Source organism: Dendrobates tinctorius, unplaced genomic scaffold (genome assembly GCF_039654945.1).
Source record: "Dendrobates tinctorius isolate UK_male_01 unplaced genomic scaffold, ASM3965494v1 ptg000170l, whole genome shotgun sequence".
Lineage (NCBI taxonomy): Eukaryota > Metazoa > Chordata > Amphibia > Anura > Dendrobatidae > Dendrobates > Dendrobates tinctorius.
Window position 1 is genome coordinate 3,131,696 of NW_027361837.1, and position 20,946 is coordinate 3,152,641.

Sequence of the window (20,946 nt, forward strand, 5' to 3'; positions counted from 1 at the left end):
CTGCCTCACCAGCCCACCCCTGACTGCACCCAATTATTACCCCAGACCCGTGTGCAGGTGCTCAGCCAGAACCACCCTAGAATGGGTCCCCTTTTAGCAGATAATACTGCCATAGTGTTCTCACATAATACCGCCATATAGATCATATACAATACCACCATGTAGATCACACATAAAACCAGCAGGGTGACAGCAGCACAGAGTATTTCAGGAGAGCAGTATCACACGGTATAGGATTAGATACACGGCTCAGCAGTCAGTATCAAACGGGATAGGATTAGATACACGGCTGAGCAGTCAGTATCACACAGGAGAGGATTAGATACACGGCTGAGCAGTCAGTATCACACAGGAGAGGATTAGATACACGGCTCAGCAGTCAGTATCACACAGAATAGGATTAGATACATGGCTCAGCAGTCAGTATCACACAGGAGAGGATTAGATACACTGCTCAGCAGACAGTCACACAGGAGAGGATTGGATACACTGCTCAGCAGACAGTATCACACGGGATAGGATTAGATACACAGCTCAGCAGACAGTATCACACGGGATAGGATTAGATACACTGCTCAGCAGACAGTATCACACGGGATAGGATTAGATACATGGCTCAGAAGTCAGTATCACACCGGAGAGGATTAGATATACGGATCAGCAGACTGTATCACACAAGATAGGAGTAGATACATGGCTCAGCAGTCAGTATCACACAGGATAGGGTTAGATGCACTGCTCAGCAGTTAGTATCACACAGGATAGGATTAGATACACGGCTCAGCGGTCAGTATCACAGGAGAGGATTAGATACACAGCTCGGCAGTCAGTATCACAAAGGATAGGATTAGATACACGGCTCAGCAGACAGTATAACACAGGATAGGATTAGATACACGGCTCAGCAGACAGCATCACACAGGAGAGGATTAGATACACGGCTCAGCAGTCAGTATCACACAGGAGAGGATTAGATGTCCAGCAGATGGCCAAGTGTTTTGAAAGAACAGGGGCAGCAGTTGCTCGGGTGTTTTGGAAAGAGCAGCTCGTTCTCCAGGAGCTCGTCCTGTATCCCTCTCCTGCAGCTGGTATGTGCAGAGTGAACATCTAAGCCCTGTTATGCTGGAACAGTACAACATGCAATAGAGTGTAAATGGAGCTAAAAGGAAGCACTGGGCTCTAATAAAATGGCGCCTGGCCAAACCTACAGCTGTGAATTGAGCTGCTCACAGAGACGTGCCCAGTTCACAGCTGATGCTGCTGCAATGATACAGATAGGGTCGGGAGCCGACTATTGTCTCTTGTGCCCAGGTACTGCCGTAAATGAGCATGGAAAGTGTCGTTCAGCAGCCAGAAAGGTAAGATGGCAGCCCCCAGTGGCTACATTAATACAGTAAAAAAAAAAACATACACACCACGGAGTCAAGCTTAGGGGACAATATCTTTTTATACTATTTTCTTTTTTACATTAAATTATGAAAAAGCACGGCACCTTTAAAGAGGACTTGTCACTTGCTCAAATAATTGAGCTAAATACTTTTGTAAAAATCCCTGAGCCCAGCGATTATTCCACTCTTTTTTCTGTTTGGTGCTACATCATTCCATTGCAGGGATAGTCACATTTTCTTCTGGAGCACACTATGTGAAATTTCTGCTTGTAGTTCAACTGGATGTTTTTGAGAGTCTTATCTGAGGGCATCCGCTTTCATCCATCCTTCCCATATTCTGCCAATTACAGCTAAGCAGCTGATCTAGCAGTCTCAGGTTCTACCTCGCTGTGATTGTTGGTATCTGGAAGGAAGGTGAAAGCACACACCCCCACAAAAGTTTATGAAAACTCCCAACTGGACTAAAGCCAAGATTTCAGATACAGTGCTCCAAAAGAAACAAATGTCAATATCCGCAATGAAGTAAGGGCCCCGTCATGCATAGCGACGCACCAGCGATCCCGACAACGATATTACCTTGTCAGGATCGCTGGTGTGTCGCTACATGATCGCTGGTGAGCTGCCAAACAGGCAGCTTCACCAGCGATCAGCACCAGCGACACGCGGGTAACAAGCGATGCACGTTGCTTAGTTACCCACTGTGTACCTTAGTTACCAGCGCGCTGGTAACCAAGGTACACATCGGGTTTCTAAGCAGCGCGCGGCACTTAGAAACCCGATGTGTACCTTGGTTACCAGCTCCCTTCACCAGCGCGCTGGTAACTAAGATACACATCGGGTTTCTATGCGCTGCGCGCCGCTTAGAAGCGTGACGTTTACCTTAGTTACCAGCGCTCTTATCGCTGGTCTCCCGCCTGTCACACGTAGTGATGCGTGCTGGCCAGCGGGAGACCAGCGATCAAAAAAATGTCCTGGCCATTCCAGGACGATCAGCGATAACCGTCAGGGGGGCCGGTCGCTGGTCAGTGTCACACACAGCGATCTCGCTGGTGAGATCGCTGTTGCGTCACAAAACTTGTGACTCGGCAGCGATCTCGTTAGCGAGATAGCTATGTGTGACGGGGGCTTAACGCAGCGCAAAACATAAAAGAGCAGCAGAATCCAGGGAGCTCAAGGGGAACCAAAGTCGATCTGTTCACATCTCTACATTTATCCAAAACATTAGGGACAAAAGAAGAATAGAACACAGTAGAAGCTCCCTGATTTAATATGAGGATTGGGCTTCTGAAACTATTTTGAGCAGTAGCAACTTCTTCAATTCAAAGCTTTAGGGCAAGAGCTGTATCTGGATCACAATGCCTGGACGTGACTGTTGGTTTTCCAACACAAACTTAAGAACTCCATAGGCACAAATGATGCTGTAAGTTTGGGACCTGAGATCCTATGGTCAGTCCGGGCAACTAACAGAATGGTTTTTAACAGGGAGAAATGCAAAGTACTACATCTGGGCAATAAAAATGGAAAAAGCATATATAGAATGGGAGGAATAGGGCTAAGTGACAGCACATGTGAAAAAGACTTGGGTATACTAATAGATCACAGACTGAATATGAGTCAACAGTGTGATGCAGCAGCAAAAAAGGCAAATGCAATTCTAGGATGTATTAACAGAAGCATACAGTCTAGATCACGTGAAGTCATTATTTCCCTCTACTCCTCTTTGGTCAGACCTCATCTGGAATATTGTGTCCAGTTTTGGGCACCACATTTTAAAAAAGACATCAACAAACTGGAGCAAGTTCAGAAAAGAGCGACCAGAATGGTGACCGGTCTGCAAACCCTGTCTTATGAGGAAAGGTTGCAGGATTTGGGAATGTTTAGTTTGCAAAAGAGAAGACTGAGAGGAGACTTAATAGCTGTCTACAAATATCTAAAGGGCTGTCACATTGTAGAAGGATCAACTTTATTCTCATTTGCACAAGGAAAGACTAGAAGCAATGGGATGAAACTGAATGGGAGGAGACACAGATTAGATATTAGAAAAAACTTTTTGACAGTTAGAGTGATCAATGAGTGGAACAGGCTGCCACGAGAAATGGTGAGTTCTCCTTCAATGGAAGTCTTCAAACAGAGGCTGGACAGACATCTGACTGGGATGATTTAGCGAATCCTGCTTTGAGCAGGGGGTTGGACCAGATGGCCCAGGAGGTCCCTTCCAACTCTACGATTCTATGATTCTATGATTCTATGATTCTATGATTCATTGCAATCTGTATACTGATTGATGGATTTCTTAAAGAAGTATGACAGATTCTGACTCAGCTTTTTGCGGCATATTTAATCTTTTGCATTCTTTAAGCATATAGAAAATGTAGCCATACCTGGTTAAGAGCTTAGTGGGATAATCAAATAGTCATAAACCGTAACCTGGGCGGTGGGGAAATGGAGATGGATATACAGAAAACCAAATAAAAATGGTAGAAGCTTAACTGTCGGGTGAAAATGCCCTACAGTGTACTGACAAGGTAGGCCCAACGGCCTTGAGTGAGGATGAGGAAGCAATGTGTTGGACCCCCACCAATCTGAGATCTTAGGTCATCAAAATACTACGACTGAACAGCCCTTTTAATATATCTCATGCTATCCTCAAAACATGATCTGTTAGTGGCTCTGGAGGACTACAGGTTTAGGGACGTATTACCAACTTTCTATATATGTATGCGGTGTAGTATAGTTGTATTTAAATACTTTCTGATCACCATTTTTCCCGGTTTCAGTGAGTCTCAGGTCCTCTTCTGAGTCATGTGACTTCAAGTAAGACTAGCCAACTCACACAGTGGTTTGTGTAGCCTGGAAATCACTTTCTCAATCTGTCTATTGAGCTTTTGTTCTGAGTCTCTGTAGGCTTACAGTGGTGAAAGTATCATTTCTCCATAGTCCCTGTGTGAACCCGTGAAAGACAGTCATGTGATATAGAAGAGGATCGGAGCAATGCTGAAAACCGGGGAAGATGGCGATTAGTAAGTTTTATTAATATGCTATGCTACACTGCATAGAAAGAAAACACACAAATTGAGCTTGGTTTAAATTGGTATACATGCAGCATATACACGCATGTTCACATTGACCATAAAGTGTACAAAGCCTACAAAATGAGAAAAACCCTGCTATAATTAAATAAATAAAAAGCAAAAGTGCATTTAAATAATACAGAGTTCTTAGTAACACTGTATTTGATCAAATATAGCATAGAAGCCGTCCCACCATCAACAAGTTGACTCTGGTCGGGGCGGTCCTACACTGTCTAATATTAAAAACCTTATGTGTCAAAGTTGACGTCAGTGTGTGAATAAGGACAGGCAAAAGGACTGGGTCCCAACCAGTGGACACCAGCCTGGGGAGGCCTTTAAATACAATTTCCAGCTCAGGAGAGGGAGTCCGCACCCCGGCTTGCACAGAATGCAAAGAAAAAAACACAAAAACTGAGCTTAGTTTAAGTAGGTATACATGCAGCATATAAACGCATGTCCACATTGGCCATACAGCAATTGTTTATTTAATTATGGTACAGCAGGATTTTTCTCATTTTGTCTTTTGTAGGTTTTGTAGACTACACTACATACAGATTTAGAAAGGTTTTTGTTTTTTTTATGGGAGTAGGTCTTTAAAGAATCAAGAAGATATAGTTTCCCCCTAGTATAGGGAGATCTCAAGGTATTATGTCACAATTAATGTAAATTGTGATTATATTTCTATCATCTATTAAAAATCTTATCTATAGGTTACTTACTGTAATGTGTCTAAAGGTAACGTATGTTCTATATTCCCTTTAAATCTTAAACATGACTTGACCCCCTTCCTCATTAAGATGTGTAAAAACATCCTGGACAGTGGTCTGCAGCTGTGAAGGGGGCTCAAGAGCTTCTTCCCCTCTACTGGCAGTAAATGTCATCTATATTCCATAGCTGAGCTCCTTCTTTGGCTGACCTTTTGGATGCATTTTTCAGTTTTTGACAGCAGCATTTAAATGGTGCAGATGCCATCTCTGTGACATCTGTTTTGTTTTTTAATGAGTCCATTTTATCATACAATTTATTAGAAGAGGTACCATACAGTGTATAAGAAGAAAAGGAAAAGAAATCAAAGTGTGGCCAGATGGCGAAAAAATGCAACTTAATCATTTTTAGGAGAGTTTTGTTTTCCTTTATTATGCAGCAAATAATACTTGGATATGGTGGGTGCAGCAGCCAGGAAGTTGCATTTTTTCTTAAATCACATTTATCATCTGGGTTAAATTATATTATATTTTTATAAGTCAGATTTTTACAGATGTAGCAATGCTGAATATCTGGGACCTTTATAGCATAGCCACAAGATGCAATAAATTTTCTATAGATGCGTTGTGCTGCACATGCACAGTTCGGTCCCTTGAATAGCATAGGTCTACCAAAAATTCATCAGTATGCTGGAAACTTCAATCAGTTTAATGGAGAGCCACAAATAAGTACACACTTCTCCATTCATAGTTTATTGCCATAGGCTTGAAGATGAGTCTCTCTTTGATACTTCTGTCCCCACAATGCACTTTACAGGTCATCTCCCCAGTTCCATCACTCTCACATTCCCTTCTTTTGAGGTCCACACCATCAGGCTCTTCCGTCCCCTCTCCCTCAGAGTAGTGGTCATATACCGGCCCCCAGGCTCAACCACCCTCTTCCTTGACCACTTCTCAGCCTGGCTGCCGCACTTCATGTCCTCAGAACTACCAACCCTTATCCTGGGAGACTTCAACATCCCCATTAACAGCCCTACTTCCACATCTGCATCCCAGCTTCTATCACTAACCACCTCTCTAGGCCTCTCGCAGCTTTCAACCTCTGAGACACACAAGGACGGTAACACCCTTGATCTGGTCTTTGTCTGGCTCTGTTCAATCTCCCACCTAAATAACTCACCGCTTCCACTCTCTAACCACAACATTCTCTCCTTCACACTCACAAATCCTCGCCCACCACAGCTTATTCCTACCTACCACACAGAAATCTACAAGCCATTAACCCTCAGACACTTTCAGACTCCCTACACTCATCAATGTCCCCAATCTCCTCTTTTTCCTGTCCTGATCTGGCTGTTCATCACTACAATGACACTCTTAGAAGCACCCTTGACCAAGTAGCTCCCCTCACCCTCAGAACCTCCAATCACAGAGTAAAACAGCCCTGGCCCACATCGCAAACTCGACTTCTCCAGCGATGCTCTAGGAGTGCTGAACGCCAATGGAGAAAAACCCACACACCAGAAGACTTCATCCACTTCAAATTTATGTTAAGAACCTATAACACTGCCCTTCACCTCGCCAAACAGACCCACTTCACCACCCTGATCTCCTCACTAGCCAACAACCCCAAGAGACACCTTTCACTCCCTCCTCAGGCCAAAAGCACAAGCCCCTATCACAGACATTTGTGCTGACGACCTGGCCTCCCACTTTACAGAAAAAAAAAGATAATATCTGTCAGGAAATCTGCTCCCAACCACCAAGTGCTGTGACTCCCATCCTTTCCTGCATCTCCCCTGGCTCACTTTCCACATTTGATCCCATCACAGAAGAAGTCTCCAGTCTCCTCTCTCCCTCTCGTCCGACCTCATGCACTACCGACCCCGTTCCCTCACATCTCCTCCAGTCTCTCTCTCCAGTCGTCACAACTCACCTAACTGCAAACTTTAATCTCTCCCTCTCCTCGGGCATTTTCCCATCCTCCTTCAAACATGCCATCGTTACTCCATTACTAAAGAAACTTGCTCTCAACCCATCCTGCACAAACAACTACAGACCAGTCTCCAATCTCCCCTTCATCTCTAAACTTTTGGAGCGCCTAGTTTACGCCCGCCTTACCCATTACCTCTCCACTCACTTCCTCCTAGACCCTTCACAGTCCGGCTTCCCCCCCCTACATTCGACTGAAACTGCACTCATCAAAGTGACCAATGACCTTCTGACAGCAAAACGTAATGGTGACCACTCTGCTCATTCTCCTTGACCTATCTGCAGCTTTTGACACTGATGACCACCATCTTCTACTCTCTAGACTCCAGTCACTTGGCATTAAGGATACTGCTCTCTCCTGGCTCTCTTCCTATCGTTCTGACCGCTCCTTCAGTGTTTTGTTCTCTGGCTCCACGTCCTCTCCTCTTCCTCTCGCTGTCGGGGTACCTCAGGGCTCAGTCCTTGGCCCCCTTCTCTTCTCTCTCTACACGGCCCCAATTGGACAGACCATCAGCAGATTTGGCTTTCAGTACCATCTTTATGCTGATGACACACAACTATATACGGCATTCCCCAACCTTACCCCCGCTGTACTAAAGAACGCCAGTGAGTGACTGTCCGCAGTCTCCAACATCATGTCCGCTCTCTATCTGAAACTCCAAAACTGAATTTCTTCTCCTCCCGCCGTCTACTAACCTCCCTAAATCTGACATTTCCCTCTCCGTGTGTGGCACCACAATAACACCCCGGCAGCAGGCGTGCTGTCTGGGTGTTATGTTTAACACCAATCTCTCCTTCACATCCCATATACAATCTCTTGCCCGCTCTTGCTGCTTACACCTAAAGAACATCTCTAGAATCCACCCGTTTATCACCATGGAAACAACAAAAACCCTCACTGTAGCATTGATACACTCCCGCCTAGATTACTGCAACACTATTAATTGGCCTCCCCGTTACTCGACTATCCCCTCTCCAGTCCATACTTAATGCAGCGGCCAGGATCGTCCATCTGGCTAATCGGTACTCGGACACGTCCGCTCTTTGCCAGTCCTTATATTGGCTGCCCATTCATTATAGGATCCAATTCAAAGTACTTGCTCTCACCCACAAAGCTCTCCACAGTGCAGCACCCCCCTACATCTCCTCCCTCATTTCTGTCTATCGGCCTAACCGACTGCTGCGCTCTGCAAATGACTTTGGACTAACCTCTGCACTAATCCGTACTTCCCACTCCCGAATCCAAGACTTCTCCCGCTCTGCGCCCATCCTCTGGAATGCTCTACCCCAAGAAATTAGGACTATCCACAATTTGCATAGTTTCAGGCGCTCCCTCAAAACACATTTGTTCAGAGCGGCCTATCACGTTCACTAATCACAGTCATTCTATGTGTAAGTTTGCTTGTGTAGCCCATTCAAGATCTCCATCCATCCCTCACTCCCTCAAGATGGCTGGACCATCATTGTAAATATACACCTGTACTTTGTATCTCCCCCACCTCATTCTAGATTGTAAGCTCTCATGAGCAGAGGCGTCTTATTTTGCTTTATTTATTGTATTGTTAACGTTGTTACTTATGACTTATGTTTGGAACTGTTAAACTGTAAAGCGCTGCTGAATATGTTGGCGCTATATAAATAAAGATTATTATTATTATTATTATTATTATTATTATTATTATTATTATTATTATTATATGTTTCTCTCTTTAGGTGTACATTGTTCCTTCAGCTGCCATATTTCATTCTAATAATGACCATGAAAATTCAAGCTCTAAATTGAACAATATGCGAGTCTACGGAACGATCTTTCTTACCTTGATGGCAATTATTGTATTTGTTGGAGTTAAATATGTGAACAAATTTGCCTCTCTGTTTCTGGCATGTGTGGTCCTCTCCATTTTGTCCATCTACGCAGGATCCATCAAGTCTATTTTTGACCCACCGTGGTTTCCGTAAGTAAATAATTAACTTAAATGACTTATTACATAGTGATTTAGTACTCCGAGGCAAAAACAACCAAAGGTTTACAGGTTTAAAGAAAGACAAGTGAAAAAATAATCCTATTTAAGAATTGTTTTACTTTGTAAAAGAAAAGAAAAAATACAGGGGAAATGAAACAACCTTTTTAATTTTGTATTTTAAAAATAAAATTGCGGTGTTTCAGAGAAAATTTATAGTGGGATTTGACTATTCCTGTGACCGGCAAAATTTTTGCTTTCTTGGCCTTTTTTCAGAGAATATGAATGATAACACCAAAACTTTTTCTCCTCTCTTGGTTAGTGATTGGGTGAAGCCATTTATTGTCAAACTACTGTGTTTTCTCTTTTTAATTCATAATGACTACCCAAAACATCCAAATGACCCTGATTAAAAGTTTACATACCCCATTTTTTAATAACCGTGTATTGCCCCCTCTAACATCAATGACAGCTTGAAGTCTTTTGTGGTAGTTGAGGATGAATTTCTTTATTCTCTCATATGGTAAAGCTGCCCACTCTTCTTGGCAAAAAGCCTCCAGTTCATGTAAATTCCTAGGCTGTCTAGGATGAACTGTGCGCTTGAGATCTCCCGGAGTGTCTCAATGATATTGAGGTCAGGAGACTGAGATGGCCACTCCAGAACCTTCACTTTTTTCTGCTGTAGCCAATGACAGGTCGACTTGGCCTTGTGTTTTGGATCGTTGCCATGTTGGAACGTCCAAGTACGTCCCATGTGCAGCTTCTGAGCTGATGATTGCAAATTTGCCTCCAGTATTTGCTGATAACGTGCTGCATTCATCTTTCCTTCAACTTACCAAGTTTCCTGTGCCTTCGTAGCTCACACATCGCCAAAACATCAGCAATCCATCTCCGTGCCTTACAGTAAGAATGGTGTTCCTTTCATCATAGGCTTTGTTGACCTCTCTCCAAATGTAACGTTTATGGTTGTGGCCAAAAAGTTTAATTTTGGACTCATCACTCCAAATTACCTTGTTCCAGAAGTTTTGAGACTTGTCTCTGTGCTGTTTTGCGTATTGTAGGTGAGATACTTTTTGGCATTTGTGCAGTAATGGTTTTCTTCTGATGACTTAACCATGCAGCCCATTTTTCTTCAAGTGCCTCCTTATTGTGCATCTTGAAAGAGCCACACCGCTAGTTTTCAGAGATTCCAGTATTTCAGCTGATGTTATTCGTGGGTTTTTCTTTGCATCCCGAACAATTTTGCTGGCAGTTGTGGATGAAATTTTTGTTGGTATACCTGACAGTAGTTTTGTTTTTACAGAGCCTCTGATTTTCCATTTGTTAATCACAGTATGAACATTGCTGAGTGGCATTATCAATTCCTTCAATATCATTTTGTATCCCTTTCCTTTTTTATACAGTCCAACTACCTTTTCCCATAGATCCATTGAAAAATCTTTTGCTTTCCCCATGACTCACAATCCAGAAACGTCAGTGGCTGGATGAAAGATGCAAGAGTCTGTCTGGATCCCAGAAACTCACTAAGCTTTTATGTACATAAACAGTACAAACATACAGGTCACAGGTGAGGATGTTAGCTTTAGGCTATGTGCGCACATTGCTGATTTGTTACGTTTCTGCAGTGGTTTTTCCAAGCGGAAATGCTATAAATCCGCAATGGATTATTCAAGCAATGTTAATGGCATTCTTGAATTGTTGTGCACATGCTGCAGAGGTTTCCGTCCTTTTTTGCGGCATTTTTTTTCAGCAGCATGTCAATTCTTTTTGTGGATCTGCAGAGTTTCTGCACCCATTGACTTGCGTTGAGTCAGTCAAATCCACAGCAAAACTGCAGGTGTAAAAAGGTTTGTGGATTTGCTGTGGATGTGCTGGCAAAAGCGCTGCACAAAAAGGAAATGATGTCATGAGGAGGAAGAGTGTGGGGGCGGAGACTGTGTGAGCACAGAATATGTGCGTGTCTGTCTGCGGGTGTCTGTGTGTGTGTGCGGGTGTCTGCTTGTGTGCAGCTGTGTGCGGTAATGCTTCTGCCGGTACTATTGGTCACAGCGCTGTGGAATCATGCTGTCACTTGTCAGTGTGATCCCGCATCTGTGACTGTTACCCGCGGTAACACTACCTCCGATGCTGTCGGTCACAGCGCTGCAGGATAATGCTGGCAGATGTCTGCGTGATCCCGCAGCTGACTGTGACCTGCAGCGGTAAAAAGCAGGCGTGGGCCGATTAGACTACTGCTCCCATCGGGCTATGTCTGCTGTCATTGCTAACAGTGACAGCAGGTGCTGCTGATGGGAGAGTAGTATCATCTGTCGGCGCCTATGCTCACAAAAAAAAAAAAAAAAAGCCGTAGTCCAGGTAATCCAGATTGTCCCACAGCGATCTCAAGTGTAGAACAGTCACATCGGGAGATGTGACTGCTCTACCCGGCCTCCGGCGATACACTGCAAGAGCGATTAGCTCCTGTCAGTGTATCAGCTGATCAGCTCCGTTGCTCTCACTTATGGTACCGCTGCTTGGGAACATTCTCACACAGTGGTAGTGCCATAAGTGAGAGCAGCATAGTTGATTAACTCTGGTGAACTCTCAAGGCAGTGCAGAGGCATGAAATGCCGAGAGACAAAGAAAACCCTATAGTAAGGGTCCCCAATCTAACCCAAGAAGAGGTACGAAACCGTCTAAATATGATTAAAATAGAAAACTCTCCGGGTCCGGATGGCATACACCCACGAGTACTAAGAGAACTAAGTAATGTAATAGACAAGCCATTATTTCTTATATTTAGGTACTCTATAACGATGTGGTCTGTTCCGCAGGACTGACGCTTAGCAAACGTGGTACCAATATTCAAAAAAGCTCTAAAAGTGAACCTGGGAATTATAGGCCAGTATGTCTAACCTCTGTTGTTGGTAAAATATTTGAAAGGTTTCTGAGGGGTTATTCTGGATTCTCTCAATGAGAGTAACTGTTTAACTCCATATCAGCATGGGTTTATGAGGAATCACTCCTGTCAAACCAATCTACTCAGTTTTGAAGAGTTATGAAGAGGTAAGCTATAGACTGGACAAAGGAGAGTCATTGGACGTGGTATGTCTTGATTTTTCCAAAGTGTTTGATACTGTGCCATACAAGAGGTTGGTACACAAAATAAGAATGCTGGGTCTGGGGGAAAATGTGTGTAAATGGGTAAGTAACTGGCTTAGTGATAGAAAGCAGAGGGTGATTAGAAATGGTATATTCTCTAACTGGGTCGCATGTGACCAGTGGGGTACCGCAGGGGTCGGTGTTGGGACCTATTCTTTTCAACATGTTTATTAACTATCTGGTAGAAGGTTTACACAGTAAAATATCGATATTTGCAGATGATGCAAAACTATGTAAAGCAGTCAATACAAGAGAAGATAGTAACGTGGGCCAAAAGGTGGCAAATGCGGTTTAGCAATGATAAATGTAAGGTTATACACATGGGAAGAAGGAATCAATATCACCATTACACACTGAACAGGAAACCACTGGGTAAATCTGACATGGAGAAGGACTTGGGGATCCTAGTTAATGATAAACTTACCTGGCTGAAGCAACCAGTGCCAGGCAGCGGCTTCCAAGGCAAAAACAGGATCATGGGGTACATTAAAAGAGGTCTGGATACACATGATGAGAGCAGTATACTGCCTCTGTACAAATCCCTGGTTTCCGTACATGGAGTAATGTGTACAGTTTTGGGCACTGGTGCTCAGAAAGGATGTAATGGAACTAGAGCGAGTATAAAGGAGGGCAACAAAATTTATAAAGGGGATGGCAGAACTACAATACCCAGAGATATTTGCAAAATTAGAATTATTTAGTCTAGAAAAAAGACAACAGAAAACTTATTAATTTGTGATCACTATTACCCAAGTGACCCTCAACCCTTATATTTGATATGCGGTCTGGCCTGTTGGTTTAATTGGTTTATATTAGGTCTAGCAGTGCCCCCCCTCTTGTTAGTTTTTCCACCAACATAGAAGAGGATTCTTTACTGTTAGGGTGTGTGCACACGCTGCGGATTCTGCTGCGAATCCGCAGCGGTTTGGGCCCTGCGGATCCGCAGCAGTGCCATAATATCCTATGGGGAATGGAAACCGCAGTGCAGACGGTGCAGATTTTTTCACGCGAATTTGCTACGGATTCTAATCCGCAGTAAGAATTGACATGTCAATTCTTTCTGCGGATTCCACTGCGGTTTACCATCTCCTTCATTGTAGAGGTGATAAACCGCAGGGCAAAACCGCACGCTAATCCGCAGATAAACCGCAGGTCTTTTGACCTGGGGATTTACCTGCGGATTTTGTAGAATCTGCAGCGTGTGCACACACCCTTAGGGCAGTGAGAATCTGGAATTCCTTGCCTGAGGGATGGTGATGGCGAACTCAGTCGAGAGGCCTGGATGTCTTCCTAACATCAATCAACCAAAATCGGACTTACATAATCAATAGCCGAAAGAAGAGTCCCAGATTCAATTAAAAATACATACCATATTTTATTAAATTATTAAAAATCCATGTTAACAATAAAATATACAAGGTATACACAAGCGCCCAAACTAGGAGGGAACAACACCATATGTCAATTATCCGGCTGCTCATAACACCACCGCTAATACATTCCACCGTATATCACAATTAAACATCCAATGACAACTTTAAGAAAAGTAAGGGCATATTACCAGGGAAGGCAGAAGACTGGCGAAGGCAGCAGCGACACTGTAGATGCACGTCCCTCCTCACCCCGACGCACGTTTTGCATCCAGCTTCCGGGGGCGTCAGAGGTGGACACACATGGAGCTTAAATACTATAGTGGGATTAATGCGCGCACCTATTACCGTGCTAAGTATATGTAATAGCGAGGTTGATTGGTACATTGGACTAAATACGGCGCATGAAGCTCTTCTCCCCTCCTTCCTATAACGACACTTCTGGACCTGCGCCCGCTGGAATGCCTGCTGAATCGCAAGCCTCTCCGTATCTGGGCACGACCGGAAGTGTCAGGAGAGGAGTCGGGCGCATGCGCACTGTCTGATATTCAGATACAGAGTCTTTTTGGGGGAAGATTTTACTTTCAACATGCAGTACACAATAGATGGTGCAACTAAATAAGGGGAGCATAATTCAATACACGGATTTCAACATGCTGACATAATGTTAATATCGCATACATGGTGATTAATGTTCCATGATAATACATTATCATATGTAAACCTCATAATCTAATATATGATCCTCCACATTATTAACCCCTTCCTGACATGAGACGTACTATCCCGTCCATGGGACCTGGGCCCCTATGCCCATGGACGGGATAGTACGTCTAGCGCGATCAGCGGCGCCCACGTGGTGAGCACCGCTGATCGCGGCCGGGTGTCAGCTGATTATCACAGCTGACACCCGGCACAATGTGTCAGGGGCGGTCACGGACCGGCCCCGACACGTTAACCCCTTGCACACCGCGATCAAACATGATCGCGGTGTACCGGGGGTTAAAGTGAAGCATCGGCAGGGAGGGGGCTCCCTCCGTGCTTCCCTGAGCCCCCCACGGCAGCGCAATGTGCAGCGCTGCTGCGGGGGACTCCTTTCCTCCAGGCCCCCGAATCCAAGATGGCGACGGGGGCCTTCAGGGGCCTGAGGAAGCTGGCTTCCTCAGTGCCTGCAAAGCGCAGGCAAGAGGAAGCCTGCAGTGCCTGTGTCAGATCGCTGATCTGTCACAGTGATCTGTGATGTGACAGATCAGCGATCTGTCACAGGACAGTGATGTCCCACCTGGGACTATTTAATAAAGTAAAAAAAAAAAAAAAAAAAAGTGTTAAAATAATTAAAAAAAAAAATCGCCAAATAAATTAGAAAAAAAAAAAAATATTCCCCCAATAAATCCATTTTTTGGAAATAATAAAAAAAAAACAATAAAAGTACACATTAGGTATCGCCGCGTCCGTAATGACCCGCCCTATAAAACTGTCCCATTAGTTAACCCCTTTAGCGAACCCCTTAAAAAATAAAAATAAAAAACGAAGCAAAAAATAATGATTTATTATCAAACCGCCAAACAAAAAGTGTAATAACGCGCGATCAAAAAGACGCATATAAATATCCATGGTACTGCTGAAAACGTCATCTTGTCCCGCAAAAAACGAGCCGCCACACAGCATCATCAGCGAAAAAATAAAAAAGTTATAGCTCGCAGAATAAAGCGATGCAAAAATAATTATTTTTTATATAAAATAGTTTTCATTGCATAAAACCGACAAAAACATAAAAAAATGACATAAATGAGGTATCGCTGTAACCGTACTGACCCGAAGAATAAAGCCGCTTTATCAATTTTACCGCACGCGGAACGGTGTAAACGCACCCCCCCAAAAGAAATTCATGAAACGCTGGTTTTTGTTCATTCTGTGTCCCAAAAATAGGAATAAAAAGCGATCAAAAAATGTCACGTGCCTGAAAATGGTACCAATAAAAACGTCAACTCGTCCCGAAAAAAATAAGACCTCACATGACTCGGTGGGTCAAAATACGGAAAAATTATAGCTCTCAATATGTGGTGATGCAAAAACTATTTTTACAATAAAAAGCGTCTTTTAGCGTGCGACAGCTGCCAAATATAAAAACCGCCATAAATAGTAAATCAAACCCCCCGTCATCACCCCCTTAGTTAGGGAAAAATAATAAAATTAAAAAAAAAGTATTTATCTCCATTTTCCCATTAGGGTTAGGGTCAGGGCTAGGGTTAGGGCTAGGGTTAGGGTTAGGGCTAGGGTTAGGGCTCAGATTAGGGTTAGGGGTGTGTTGGGGTTAGGGTTGGAGTTATAATTGGGGGGTTTCCACTGTTTGGGCACATCAGGGGCTCTCCAAATGCAACATGGCGTCTGATCTCAATTCCAGCCAATTCTGAGTTGAAAAAGTCAAATGTTGCTCCTTCCCTTCCAAGCTCTGCCATGCGCCCAAACAGTGTTTTACCCCACATGTAGGGTATCAACCTACTCAGGACAAATTGCAAAACAATTTTTGGGGTCCAATTTCTCCTGTTACCCTTAGGAAAATAAAAAATTGGGGGCAAAAATATCATTTTTGTGGAAAAAAATGATTTTTTTATTTTCACGTCCGAGTGTTATAAACTTCTGTGAAGCACTTGGGGGTTCAAAGTGCTCACCACACATCTAGATAAGTTCCGTGGGGGGTCTAGTGTCCAAAATGGGGTCACTTGTGGGGAGTTTCAATAGTTTAGGTACATCAGGGGCTCTCCAAACGCACATGACACCCGCAGACCATTCCATCAAAGTCTGCATTCCAAAACGTCACTGCTTCCCTTCCGAGCCCCGACGTGTGTCCATACAGTAGTTTTCTTCCACATATGGGGTGTCAGCGTACTCAGGCCAAATTGGACAACAACTTTTGGGGGTCCAATTTCTCCTGGTACCCTTGGGAAAATAAAAAAATGGTGACTAAAAGATCATGTTTGTGGAAAAAAACCGAATTTTTTATTTTCACGCCCGGGCGTTATAAACTTCTATGAAGCACTGGGGGGTTCAAAGTGCTCACCACACATCTAGATAAGTTCCTTGGGGGGTCTAGTTTACAAAATGGTGTCATTTGTGGGGGGTTTCCACTGTTTAGGTACATTAGGGGCTCTCCAAAGGCAACATGACACCCGCAGACCATTCCATCAGTCTGCATTCCAAAACGTCACTACTTCCCTTCCGAGCCCCGACGTGTGCCCATACAGTAGTTTTCTCCCACATATGGGGTATCAGCATACTCAGGACAAATTGGACAACAACTTTTGGGGTCCAATTTCTCCTGGTACCCTTGGGAAAATAAAAAAATGGTGACTAAAAGATCATGTTTGTGGAAAAAATAGGAATTTTTTATTTTCACGCCCGGGCATTATAAACTTCTGTGAAGCACTGGGGGGGTCAAAGTGCTTACCACACATCTAGATAAGTTCCTTAGGGGGTCTAGTTTCAAAAATGGTGTCATTTGTGGGGGGTTTCCACTGTTTTGGTACATCAGGAGTTTTCCAAACGCGACATGGTGTCCGATCTCAATTCCAGCCAAAAACGTCAAATGGCTCTGCCATGCGCCCAAATAGTGGTTTACCCCCACATGTGGGGTATCAGCGTACTCAGGACAAATTGCACAATAACTTTTAGGGTCCTGTTACCCTTGGGAAAATAAAAATTGGGGTGAAAAGATCATTTTTGTGGAAAAAATATGATTTTTTAATTGTACCGCTTTACGTTATAAACTTCTGTAAAGCCCTTGTGGGTTCAAAGTTCTCACCACATATCTAGATAAGTTCCTTGGGGGGTCTAGTTTCCAAAATGGGGTCACTTGTAGGGGGTTTCCACTGTTTAGGTACATCAGGGACTCTCCAAACGTGACATGGCGTCCAATCTGAATTCCAGCCAATTTTGCATTGAAAAAGTCAAACGGCGCTCCTTCCATTCTGAGCTCTGCCATGCACCGAAACAGTGGTTCCCCCCCACATATCAGGTATCTGCGTACTCAGGACAAATTGCACAATAACTTTTGCAGTTCAATTTCTCCTGTTACCCTTGGTAAAATAAAAAAAATTGAACCTGAAGTATTTTTTTTATGAAAAAAAGTTAGATGTTCATTTTTTTTTTAAATATTCAAAAAAATTCCTGTGACGCACCTAAAGGGTTAATAAACTTCTTGAATGTGGTTTTGAGCACTTTAAGGGGTGCAGTTTTTAGAATGGTGTCACTTTTGGGTATTTTCTATCATATAGACCCCTCAAAGTGGCTTCAAATGTGATCTGGTCCTAAAAATAAAATGGTGTTGTAAAAATGAGAAATCGCTGGTCAACTTTTAACCCTTATAACTTCCTAACAAAAAAAAATTTTGGTTCCAAAATTGTGCTGATGTAAAGTAAACATGTGGGAAATGTTAGTTATCAAGTTTTTTGTGTGCCGTATCTCTGTGATTTAAGGGCATAAAAATTCAAAGTTGGAAAATTGCGAAATTTTCAAAATTTTCGCCAAATTTCCGTTTTTCTCACAAATAAACGCAAGTTATTTGAATGAAATTTTACCACTAACATGAAGTACAATATGTCACGAGAAAACAATGTCAGAATCACCAGGATCCATGGAAGCTTTCCAGAGTTATGACCTCATAAAGGTACAGTGGTCAGAATTGTAAAAATTGGCCCGGTCATGAACGTGCAAACCACCCTTGGGGGTGAAGGGGTTAATACCGCATATAAAGTGAATAGTGCATAATCATACATGTGCCCATTTATACCTCATTTACCCATGAATAAAAATTCCACATCGTTAATGCCATATATAAAGTGACACGTGCTAATTTAATAAAACATAATAACGTATACCTCATTTCCCGATGTACTCAAACATCCAAGAATTAATTTCCCGTCATACCAATATTTATAATTAGTGCATAAAAAATGTAGATGATATAATAATGAATAAAGTAATAAATAAATTACATCAGTGCAAATTTATTAGTGATAAAAATTACTTTATAATAATTATACCATAAAAAATGTGAAACATATAATAATAAATAAAATAATATTAAATAAATTATATCAGTGCAAATTAATTTGTGATAAAAATTATTTAATAATTATATCTATACCGTGAAAAATATTAATACAGTATGTCATAAAAACAAATTACTGTGCAAATATAATAAATAACCTTCACCCTGTGCATGAACTAAAACAATTAATACATTTCATAAATAAGTGTAATTTTAATATAAAAAATCTACATTCATATATCACTTATTGATCCAGTGTCCAAAGCTCCCTGTGCAAACTTTATAAATATCAATACACATTAGAATAATTCTAAATAAAGTGACATGGTGTAGTAATAACCTATAATTAAAATATGCCCCCAAAAAACCTACAATGCATATCCTTATTACTCCACCCATATTGCACTCAATAAAATAAATTCAAAAAATCTTCATGGACCATACAGTGGGGAAAAAAAGTATTTAGTCAGTCAGCAATAGTGCAAGTTCCACCACTTAAAAAGATGAGAGGCGTCTGTAATTTACATCATAGGTAGACCTCAACTATGGGAGACAAACTGAGAAAAAAAAATCCAGAAAATCACATTGTCTGTTTTTTTTTCATTTTATTTGCATATTATGGTGGAAAATAAGTATTTGGTCAGAAACAAAATTTCATCTCAATACTTTGTGATATATCCTTTGTTGGCAATGACAGAGGTCAAACGTTTTCTGTAAGTCTTCACAAGGTTGGCACACACTGTTGTTGGTATGTTGGCCCATTCCTCCATGCAGATCTCCTCTAAAGCAGTGATGTTTTTGGCTTTTCGCTTGGCAACACGGACTTTCAACTCCCTCCAAAGGTTTTCTATAGGGTTGACATCTGGAGACTGGCTAGGCCACTCCAGGACCTTGAAATGCTTCTTACGAAGCCACTCCTTTGTTGCCCTGGCGGTGTGCTTTGGATCATTGTCATGTTGAAAGACCCAGCCACGTTTCATCTTCAATGCCCTTGCTGATGGAAGGAGGTTTGCACTAAAAATCTCACGATACATGGCCCCATTCATTCTTTCATGTACCCGGATCAGTCGTCCTGGCCCCTTTGCAGTGAAACAGCCCCAAAGCATGATGTTTCCACCACCATGCTTTAGAGTAGGTATGGTGTTTGATGGATGCAACTCAGTATTCTTTTTCCTCCAAACACGACAAGTTGTGTTTCTACCAAACAGTTCCAGTTTGGTTTCATCAGACCATAGGACATTCTCCCAAAACTCCTCTGGATCATCCAAATGCTCTCTAGCAAACTTCAGACGGGCCCGGACATGTACAGGCTTAAGCAGTGGGACACGTCTGGCACTGCAGGATCTGAGTCCATGGTGGCGTAGTGTGTTACTTATGGTAGGCCTTGTTACATTGGTCCCAGCTCTCTGCAGTTCATTCACTAGGTCCCCCCGCGTGGTTCTGGGATTTTTGTTCACCGTTCTTGTGATCATTCTGACCCCACGGGGTGGGATTTTGCGTGGAGCACCAGATCGAGGGAGATTATCAGTGGTCTTGTATGTCTTCCATTTTCTAATTATTGCTCCCACAGTTGATTTCTTCACTCCAAGCTGGTTGGCTATTGCAGATTCAGTCTTCCCAGCCTGGTGCAGGGCTACAATTTTGTTTCTGGTGTCCTTTGACAGCTCTTTGGTCTTCACCATAGTGGAGTTTGGAGTCAGACTGTTTGAGGGTGTGCACAGGTGTCTTTTTATACTGATAACAAGTTTAAACAGGTGCCATTACTACAGGTAATGAGTGGAGGAAAGAGGAGACTCTTAAAGAAGAAGTTACAGGTCTGTGAGAGCCAGAAATCTTGATTGCTTGTTTCTGACCAAATACTTATTTTCCACCATAATATGCAAATAAAATGAAAAAAAAACAGACAATGTGATTTTCTGGATTTTTTTTTCTCAGTTTGTCTCCCATAGTTGAGGTCTACCTATGATGTAAATTACAGACACCTCTCATCTTTTTAAGTGGTGGAACTTGCACTATTGCTGACTGACTAAATACTTTTTTTCCCCACTGTATATACCAACCCAACCAAAATTATTTTTACCAACCCTATAAACCACCCCAAACATTAAGGGATATAGACCCCAACAGTAGATATTCTCATAATAATCCATATAAAGTCCATAATAGCACACATCCTGTCGGGATACATATATTCAGGTCCGCATCTGTTGTTTTCATCCAAATTTCATCCACCATCTCCAATATGAAAGTGACCTTCCATGTGTATATC

The 20,946-nt window shown here is 42.6% G+C and overlaps 1 protein-coding gene across 1 annotated transcript in view; it reads left to right on the forward strand.

Moving 5' to 3' along the window:
• SLC12A4 (solute carrier family 12 member 4) overlaps window positions 1-20,946 on the forward strand; it is a 423,457-nt gene that overhangs the window by 134,807 nt on the left and 267,704 nt on the right. Inside the window, exon 7 of the mRNA XM_073550797.1 lies at window positions 8,869-9,110. Within this exon, the coding sequence (XP_073406898.1) occupies window positions 8,869-9,110 (242 nt within the window). The remainder of the gene's footprint in view (window positions 1-8,868; window positions 9,111-20,946) is intronic.